Source organism: Chaetura pelagica, unplaced genomic scaffold (assembly GCF_000747805.2).
Source record: "Chaetura pelagica isolate M959 unplaced genomic scaffold, ChaPel_1.0 scaffold274, whole genome shotgun sequence".
NCBI lineage: Eukaryota > Metazoa > Chordata > Aves > Apodiformes > Apodidae > Chaetura > Chaetura pelagica.
This window is the reverse complement of record NW_009952983.1, coordinates 760,591-770,839: the sequence shown is the minus strand read 5'-3', so window position 1 is coordinate 770,839 and position 10,249 is coordinate 760,591. Positions and strand designations below refer to the sequence as shown.

Sequence of the window (10,249 nt, the reverse complement as noted above, 5' to 3'; positions counted from 1 at the left end):
CATACATTTAAAATGAAATCAACTAAAAAATCTGTGCTTTATTTCCTATATGGTTTGCAGAATTCATTTGACCTGGGCAGTCACTTCCTTCTGTTGCTTTGCTATGGGAAACCTTATGCCCTGGGTCTTTTTTCTTAATGTATTTTACTTTTTGAGGTATTTGAATTTGTTTTACTTTTACATCTGTAGTGTAGAGCTTCCTTACCCCATAACCACACCAAAGACTCAGCAGTGGCTTGGGTGGGACACAGTGTAGTAGTAGGGATGCTCGGGTGGAGGTTGACCAACTGTTGAAGTGTAGAACTTGCAGGACTTCATACTTGGGAATCCTGTCTTTGCACACGACTGTTCCCAAAGGCTGCTCTGTAGGTGAGCCAGTCAGAGCTCATGTCCTGAGCCTCGTCATGGAACATCCTCTTCTTGAGTCTATACCTGGAGTGTGTACAGTGCATGATGGTGTAACAAAAAGGTTCTAACCACAGCTATTGTAGATGCACTTTCACCTGATGCTACAATAACTTGGTTTTTAGTGCTTAATTAAAAGGATGGGGAGGGTTTCAAATGCTTTACAGAACCATAATTGTACTGGCACTTCCAGCTCCAACTAGTAAGTCTTTAGGTTTAGCCCAAGGAAACATCAGCATTAAGGTGAAGGCATTCAAGGAGCACGTATTTTGGCAAAACTGTAGTGACTTGTGCCTCTGGTGCAAGTTTCTGGGGGACTAGAGTCCAAATGCTTCATTTCTGTGCCTGGGTTTCTCTGTAAATGGAGATGATGCTTTTCAACAAGATCTGGCCAAGGTGAAGGACTTCACCTCTCCATGCCTATTGCACACAATTGTCCTGAAGATATGCAAAGCCATGCAAATGCCTGCTTTTAAGATGCTGGTTTTTTTTATCTGTTCTCTTAAGTGCTTGTGACCAGAGCAACAACTATGTTGTTGATAAGTTTGCAAGGAATCTGCTGTCCTCTATGCCACCAGGGGCAGTGATCTTGCTAAGAGGAGACTTACCTGGGAACGCTCTTCGTTATGTTCATTATTGTGAAGGGATGAGACCTGATGTCACCTTAGTGGACCAGGAGGTAGGTTGAGAAAGTAATATTAGAAGAGGCAACAGACAGATGTAAAAGTTCCTTTTTTGTCCTTTCTCTTCTTGAGGGGAGTCTCTTTGCTCAAAGACAACTCATGATGCAGAAATAAAATTGAATCTTTTTGCAAGTGTTGTGGGTTCCTCTGGGGTGGGAGATGGTGTGTGAGCCCCATCCAAGCCCAAAAATCCAACGGGGAGGCAACAGCAGGTAGAGAGAAGGGGAAGCCCAAGTTCTTCATCATGGCAGATGTTCAGATGTGGCACAGGGCTGACATTTGCCTCGCTGAAGAAGCCTTGTCCCTGATGTTTTCTGTGGTTGCCCCAAAATACAGATGCTGGGGCAGCAGAAGGATGCAGGGAGCAGCCTGGAGGGTGGCAGAGCAGCAGGTGCCCTGTGGGCAATGAGACTTTGGGGCTTCTCCCAAGTGCTTTACCATGTAGATGCTTATTCCTTGCATCCCGTTTGTTATCTTACAACTGCAAAATCATTTTGGTTGGAAAAGACCTTCAAGATCATCCAGTCCAACCATTAATCCAGCCCTGCTGAGGCCACCACTGAGCCATGTCCCTCAGCACCACATCTACAGGGCTTTGAAATCCCTCGAGGGATGGGGACTCCCCTGCTGGGCCAGGGCCTGACAGCCCTTCGGGGAAGAAAATGTTCCTGATATCCAAATTAAGGCTCCCCTGGCACAACTTGAGGCCATTTCATCTTGGTCCCTCAGAAGTAGTTTTACAGATTTCTGCCTCTGGTTTCTTACTTTAAAACAGAGGTGCTGTGTGTCCTCGGTGATGTTTTCTCTCTTTCCTTTTTTCCTGAGAAATGGAAGAAGAAAAATCCCCCATTACAGAAGAGGACACCCCCACTTCTGCTGCCACATCAGTCCTTGCACTTGGCTTTGCAGCAAGGGTTTGTGACTTGTTGAGAAACCCAAAACCTTATATCAAAGGATTTTTAGGCCCTGGCTCAGGCTGCCCAGGGCAGTGGTGGAGTCCCCATCCCTGCAGGTGTCTAAAAACCATGTAGATGTGATGCTGAGGGACATGATTTAATGGTGGCCTTGGCAGTGCTGGGTCAATGGTTGGATGTGATCATCTTACAGATCTTTTCCAACTAAAATGATTCTATGATTCTGTATTTAACCAAACCAAAACTATGTTCTGTCTCTCACCACTAGTAGCTATTTTGTTTCTTTTGGCCCCTCAGCAGAGAGGACCACTTGCCTCAGACCAGAAACCACTGGTGACCTGGTCTCATGCTGTGGTCCCAGGCAGATGCTGAAATGGGAGGTGCCCTGACTGAGCAAATCGAGTCATTCCTTCTGCAGAAACCGTTTCCTGCAGCTTCTGGATGTAAAATGTACAAATACTTTGTTTCTTGCTTTCATTTGCCTTCTCTTTGTGGTGACAGATGATGACTTATGGGTGGTATTTACCCAAGCTGGCCAAACATTTACCTGGTGTTCATTTTCCTGGGAGCCGGTGGAACCCCGTGGAAGGAATATTACCTGATGGGACACTTGCTTTTAATCTCCATCGTTTCCTCAAAGTAAATAAACAGTAAGCATGTCTTTCATATGTAACAGCTTCCCTAAAATTCTTCCACCTTTTTATTTCTTTGTTCCTGAAATTGTTTATGGAACAGCTTGGTATTGCATTCAAAAGACCAATTTTCTCCTCTGAATTCCTTCCCTGGTGGTGAGATTATTTTTGCAATTAAAGCAAATATTGATGCAGAAGTAACTCCATCTGGATATAATGTTGCTTGTTGTTTTGAGGTTGCTTCAGGTTTTAGGAAGGATAAATAAGAAGGTGATGGGCAGAGAGTATTTACTGATTATTTTTGTTGTTGATACAGTTCATCAGAAAGAAAGGAACCTTCCCGTGTACTCAAATGATGATAGTGGGAGAGCAAATTGCTGCTGCTTCTCCTTCGTGAATGTTGTGGCTAAATGATTTGCATAGAATGAATGTAGTCCAGGAATAATCATCATATAAAAATAGCTTAGGAAGAGTGGAGAAAGGATTAGATACTCACATGAATAAGAACAGCATCTGCATTTAGACTAGCCAGGGTGAGCGTGCATGGGTGGGGAGGCAGAAGAAGCTTTGCCAGGTGCCATGGGGAAGAAATGGGCTTCTCTGACAGCTTCTGGCAGGTTTTTTGAGGTCCAGCATTGGGGAGAGGACGTGTCTGCTGTCCTGGCTGCACATGACATGCCGTGCCAGATGGGGTTATTCACTGGCAGCTGCAGAGCTGCTTTGCAGACTGACCCAGAGACGTGTCCTTTCTGATGTGATGTGGTCTTGGGCGGATGAAAAGAAAATGTGGTGCAGCTGAAGACCTGCCTGCTGCACTGGTGTGGTGTGTGTGGCCTCCTCAGGCATGAGGGGTGGCCCAGGGTCCCTGGCGTGGCTTCACCATTGCTCTCTCTGGTTTTGTTTCTTTTTTGGCAGTAAGGAAGTGTTTGTCTGCATAGGTCTTCATGAAGGGGACTCAACCTGGAGGAGGGGCTATTCACTCTGGCCGTGGGGGACGTGTGAAAAGTTGGTTCCTTCTGATGTTGTCTTTGATCCAGCAGAGTGGATTCATCTTACAAGAAATCTCTATAACTGGACTGAGGACTATGGCAGGTACAAGAGAGGGGCATGACTCTGCTGCTTTCTGCTCATCATTCTTCAGCAGCATAACCACATCCATAGCAGGACTAAAGAAATGAAACACAAGCAATAATCATAATATTTTGTGGTTTGGACTATGTAATAAATCTGCACGTGGTATTTTTATTAGGTTTAAAAATAGAGGGGGTGTTTCCAGTCAAATGTCACGTCCAATTCTGATCTTAAAACTTGATCAGGAGCCAAATAACATTGAGGACTTGGGACATCCAAAGCTTTAAATGTTGTAGGCTGAGCTGTGATGGATGGTAAAAATCATCTCTCACTGTAAGGGTAGCTCAGGTGCTGTGAAACACTTGATGTACCAGGGTCTCCTTCTATGGGCAGAGAAAAATAAAGTTTTATGACTGACTGAGGACAAGATGAATTCCCTGCTGTCAGAGCCTTAGCCTTCATGATGGGTTTCCTTCTGCCTGGGAGGTCTGTGTCTGCCTGGGTTAGAAGGGTTGATTGTGCAATGGGTGAAACACAATGACGTGGATCCAATGGCTGAATTTTATTCTCCTTCCCATTTAGTTTCAAGCCCTCTTCCTGGGAAGCTGTCGCCAACGAGGAGATGTGGCAAGCCAGGTGATGCTCCTTTGCTCCCTTCCAACAGCTGGTGGGCAATGCCAACTCACTGGTGTGGGAATACACACCAAGAGCAGGCAGCTTGATGATCCATGGCCCTGTTGGATCTAAAGGTGCCAAGCTTTGCAAGGAACAGGTTGGCAGAATGAGATGAAGGATGCATGACTGCTGGGAAGTCCTTCAGGAAAGTGGGGGTTTTGTTCACCAAAAGGTTCTGCTTAAAGAGGCAGAGAATAGTTTGAACATAGGGTGAGAAAACATGGGGAGAAATTTGTACCACTGACCACTTAAATGGAGAAGCTGGTGTGCTATCCCACACAATGGAAAAGCTGCCTGGACAAGTTGAAGATGTGTATAACCATGTGATGGGAGCTGGGTATGTTAAGCAGTTATTACATGGAAGTTTTTCTTGTTTTTCTAGGATGAAAACAGCTTTCTTTATATTTGACCTTGCAGAAACTGCCAGTGTGACTCCAGAAATGAAATCCCAACTTTACACCTTTGCCTACACTGTAAGTCATATATTTTAGTTAGGAATGATCCCTGCAGTCTCCATAATTTTCTTCTTTTTTTAAATTTCCTGATTCCATAGAAATAAGGTATTCCCATACATGTTGGCAATCCTGTAATGTGCATCCTCCTTCCTTCATCCAAACTGGGAGCACAGCAAATTCAAAGAGATTAGTTCAGGGACTTTATCCATTCCTACTTGCCCCCTCGGTCACAGAGGATGCCAAAATCTAACCAGTTGCCACCCTACTTCTGCTATAATTATGGCGTCTGTGCTGAGCTTCCAACCCAGAGATTGCCAAGAGCTTTCTTGTCCTGAAGTCCCCTCTCTGCCCTTGTCCTCTCTGTCATTACACAGTCATACATCTGAGCCAGCAAGTGTAAAATCTGACAGTCTTCTCACTGCAAATTAATTCTGCTGCATTTCACACCAAGGAATAACACCCATAAGTGGGTGTAGGTATCTCTGGGAATACTGGACTGCCTGAGATGCCAGCAGATGCACAAAATGATCAGTGTGTGTCAGCAGAGAGGAAGAGTTTCACACCCCAGCAAAGAGTCAACAAATAAGTTTCCTTTCAACTCCTGCCCATTTTGCTGTGGTTTTTGCTGTTCTGCAGAGTTCTTGGGCACGTGCCTGCTGTTGAGCTTATGAATATTCCCTCTCCAGTTAACAGACTGCTCCAGTCCTATGAAAGACATCCTGATCTCCTGAAATACTGAGTAAATCTCTTGCCAGGCACAGCAGTTAAAGCTCTTTTTTTCCCCAGCCCGGTGTAACACCTCTCTTGGGGAGGTGCCTAATGTGTGGTGGGGCTAGCACCATCATCTGCAACGTTTGTAAACAAACAGCTGCTGTAGGAAGGGAAACGTTTCAGCCCCCCCTTGGATTTCTGATTCACACGATTGCACATCAAACACAGAGTGAGTTAGAGAAATACTCCAACTCTGGGCTTGGAATAAACAGCGTCTGTTCCTTTACAGTTTTGAAGCACTGTGAAGAGCTGTTGGTCTCCTTCGTTCAGTTAATTTGTGTCCCTCCCCTCGCCCCTCCTCACCCTCCCCCTTTTGTTTTTTTTCCCCTTTTAACAGTCTTACAAAGAAATTGTCAACTCTCATCCAAATCACCCAGTGAACTGGCACAAAAACTACGCCATCGCCTGCGAGAGGATGTTGCGTCTCCATGGGGTGGATGTGGATCCTGAGGCCTTGCTCTCTGACACGGTGAAACATTTCCTTCTGTACTCTGAGAAAGCAGAGGATGATCCCCAGAAGCAGGATATTCTGCAGGCTGTGGAGCACCTGAAGAAAGAGCTACAGGGACTGAGGGAAATGAAAGAAGGTCTGAGACGGAGGCCTGGGTAGCGCCTGGTCCTCTACCCACCTGCTGAAGTGCTGACATTTCAAAGTCTTCAAATCTGAATTAGTCCTTGATGACATGAGGGTGGTTTTAAGAAGCAACAGAAATGGCAGTGGAGAGGAAATCAAGGGTGATTCCCTCCATGGAACGTACCATTCTTTGGGTTTTGGCTGTTGTTGCCAAATGAACTGTTTGTGTTGTTTTGTGCACGGGGGGGAAAAAAAACCACTTAATCACTAAATAAAATTCCTGGTTTTCCAAAAAGAAAGTTTTAAATGAAACCTCTGAATTGGTTGCACTGGGAAGATCTTTTGAATTTATTTTTTTATGAAGGTAGCATCCTTTATAGATGGAAAAAATGTATTTAGCCTTTAAGTGTGACTTCTCTTCCTGAGCCATTCCACAGCCATGTTTCTTTAGCCGTGTTGTGTCTGTGTGTTTTTATGGTCACAAGGCAGCAAGGTTGGGTAGGTTTCCATCAGGACGAGTATGTGGGACAGTGTCCTTTGCAGGAGCCTCATTGCTTACTGCTCCTTGGCTGTGCCTGTGCCTGAGGTGCTGCAGACAATGTGTCCTTCTGGTGTGGCATGGTGAGTAGAGACCACCAAGCCAACTCTTCCTGCCTTCCTTGCTTTGCTGGGATGGTTATTTTCTTTACATTGGGATTTTATGCTGGGTTAGACTTTATTGCACTAGTTTTCCAATAGTGAGCAAGCAGCTTGTATATTTTCCATTGCAGAGCACTGTGAGTGGAGGCAGCAGTGTGGCATCTCCTGTGCTGTCCCCACTGGGGCAGAGGGACTGTGGTGCTGAGACCCTGCATGGGGACATGGGAGCAGATTCTCTGTGACATTGCTGTCCCCATGCCTCATGGCGTCTGTGCTGTGTCCTCCTTCCATGTGAGCCCATAATGGTCTTCTCAGCCACGTACTTGCATGTGCTGGGGATGCCAGAACTGCAATGTTAGAGATGTCGAGAGCCTTAACCAAAAGAATATAGACTGTGGATCCATCCTGCTTTTCAGGCTGCCTCCAAGGCCAAGCAACTCAGTTAACAAGAGCTCAGATGTGTGTTTTCCAAAAAACTGACATAGAACAGCATGTCTTTCCAAGTGTTTTCTGTAGGCACGTCCTTCAAGTGCTAAGATAGACCCAAAACTCTTGTGTTGTTAGTGGGAAGTTGTACTTGTCAAAATGTTCCTATTTTGTTCTGTGAGATCTCAGCCCAGTGTTTTTAGACAAGAGAAATGGCTGCCAGTCCAGGATTTAATTTGGACTAGTAACATTTTCAGAGAAGAAATCAGTAACTTCTGCAAAGATCATGTTATCAAGTGGCACCTCTGGAAGCTTCCTAGAGGCTTGGAGGAGCACATCAGGATGCCTGCAGGAGCTGGGGGTGTTGCATGTGGGTGCTCTCTTGGTCTGGGGCTTGAGGTGCAGTCAGGTGCAGATTGAGACTCCTGTGGCTGCTAATCCTAATAGATCCCTTTAAAAGTATAAAATCCTTTTTGGTTGTTCTCTCCAAGTGCTCAGTTTTCCCAGGGTGACTTTCATTGAATGCTGCCCATATAAAAATCAAGCTGCCATCTAGGAATCTCTAACTCTGGTTGCAAAAGAACATTCTTTATTTCTCTCCCTCTTTTTCTGACTTACTTGTGTCTTATGATTCCTGTGACAATCCCCTCTGTTCCTTCTAGAAACAATTCCCATACAAGCAGAGATGAGCAGTAAAAAGGAATAACTAACTAAATAAAAAGGAATAAACTAAACTTATTTCAAACTTGCTGAGCTCTGCTTTGTGGCTTCTGGGTTGCCAAATGACAAAGCAGAGGAGAGAGGAGGAAGAGAAGAGGTTCAGGGGTGTCATTTTAACTCTTTGTGTTGTAATTGGCTACATTTCAGGTCAACTGTGCCTCACTTAAATCTCTTCCTTTCCCTCAATCCCTGCAGAAGTGTTTGTACAGAGCAGGGGAATATCATACATTCCTCTGGGCAGCTTTCTCAGGGCTGGCTTTCTTCTCCCTTCTCAAAATCAGTCCTTCAGCCTGGCAGAAAAGCATTAGGAATCCATTTTTTTTTCAATGCTTTTGTTACTTGCATTATTGGAAATCCATTCAAGCAAATATAGTGAGCTGAGGGTTTTCTTTATCTTGATTAGATGCCCCTCCTTAGCTGCATAGTCTTGAAATAATTGGAAGCTTTTGTGGATTCCACTATCTACTTGGGAGAAAAGAGGAGCTGGACAAAGGTATCCCAGCCCACAGCCTGCCTCGAGTAACCTATCATTTTATAATGCAATAAGCAGTGATGCAAACTATAAGGGAGAACTTTCCCACCAGCAAAAACCTTCCCGGGTGTGAAAAGCAGTGGAAACATGAGGGAGCAAAGCAGAACTGGTTGCAACTCTGGTTGGTGTTCGTGCACTCAGTGTCTGGAGTGTGCAGGTGTGGTGTGGGTGTCTGTGAGGGGTGCTGAGCTCCCAAGGTACCACCCGTGGCAAAGGTGAAGATACTCAACAGGGACAGAAGATACAAAATTCCTCCCCCTGTATCTGTCCAAATGAGATTTGCTGGTGCTCACAGAGGAGGCAGTTGCCTGCCTGTTGGCTCCGAGGCAGCACTGAGGGATGCTGGCAGAAGTTTTAATTTTTATCAGCCCCTCTTAGGTGGCACCCTTAAGTTTATCAAACAAGCAAAGCTGATTTGCTCTTCGTTAGTCTCAGTTGCATGAATCGGTTGCCAAGTAAACAGGATTTTGCACTTCCCTAATCACTTTCATATTTGTGTTTTACCTCTATTTGTTCTCTTGCAAAACTGGTCCTAATAATTAGTCAGGCTCCTGCTGCCTAGACCTTAAAAAAAAAAGAAAAAAGGGAGGGGGGGGGGCAAGACTTCTGAGGGTTTTTTTCTCCCTTATAAATTCATTTTTGTTACAAGCATCTTTTATACATATTACTAAAGGGAGCACGCTAAGAAATGCAAATAATGGTTCTTTATTTTATTATGACAGTTAATTAATAGCAACCTGTTTTAATGAATAAAGTCACTCAGAGTCCTTCAGCACTTCCTAAGTAGGGGCCAGAATCTGTAGGGATTCTTTTTTTTTTCCCCCCCATTGTATAGCTGGGGGGACTGGGCAGCACTATATAGGGCCTGTATAGAAATGCTCACTAATGAAGAGGGAGGGTGAGGAACTTGTCTGCATTCAAAGATCACTGGTGAGTCATTCAGTGAGAAAAGGCCCCTTGCTAGGAATAGTCACAGTTCCGAGGCATTGTGCTAGCGAAAGGGTTTGATCAAAGGTCTCCTGCCGAGCTTGCATGGTTTCCTTTCATACCACGACCATAATTAAAACCACTAATTCTCTTTTAAAATGCTGCAGGATGCCATGTAGGCATCTGTCTGGAGTGTCCTTTGTGCTGTCGGGAGCTGTTAAGGACCAGCGCCGAGGGCTTTTCAGGGACATGCCAGTCAGGAAGGTGATTGGACATAAGGGTGCCTCTGAAGGCTTGACAGGGCCTTGACTACACAATTCCAGCTGCATTTGCCCCTTGTCAGCTGCCAGTAAATAAATCTCAAAGAAGGGAAGAGGGGTGGAGAGGGGGGAAAGCTGGAGTTTCATTACCTGATCCCCGGGGCTTTGTTGGTTTTTGGCATGGCCCAGGGGGAAGGTCTCACCCCTCGGGGTTGGAGATGCCCATTGGAGACCCCGCGCCCGGCCCTTGGGAGACCATCAAGACTTGTAACAGTTCAGCTGGTGGGAAGACAAATAAATGGAAGAGCCCATTAATCCCCTTTGGGTACTCGGGTGCCTTTTGCCCTTTTATCGCAGCCTTATTAGGTTCCTACTCATCTTGAACCAGGAGGGATGAACTGAAGTTGTTGAGCGCTAATTGGCAAAGACTTTTCATCCCGGGCCAAGAACTTTCACTGACTTGAAAGTAACTTCACCACGGGGAGGAGCAGCAAATTCTTGCCTTGCCATTAAAACAAACCCCCCCCAAGTCCTGTAGTATTTTAAAAACATAATAAAAAAAGAA

At 45.2% G+C, this 10,249-nt stretch overlaps 1 protein-coding gene across 1 annotated transcript in view; it reads left to right on the top strand.

The window, feature by feature from the left end:
* The window catches only part of TMEM260 (transmembrane protein 260), a 31,876-nt gene extending 25,579 nt beyond the window's left edge, over positions 1-6,297 (top strand). The window contains exons 11-16 of the mRNA XM_009996471.1: positions 913-1,084; positions 2,504-2,652; positions 3,550-3,726; positions 4,288-4,341; positions 4,763-4,853; positions 5,944-6,297. Coding sequence (XP_009994773.1) covers positions 913-1,084; positions 2,504-2,652; positions 3,550-3,726; positions 4,288-4,341; positions 4,763-4,853; positions 5,944-6,216 — 916 coding nt within the window. The 3' untranslated portion in view covers positions 6,217-6,297. The remainder of the gene's footprint in view (positions 1-912; positions 1,085-2,503; positions 2,653-3,549; positions 3,727-4,287; positions 4,342-4,762; positions 4,854-5,943) is intronic.
* The last annotated feature ends 3,952 nt before the right edge of the window (positions 6,298-10,249 follow it).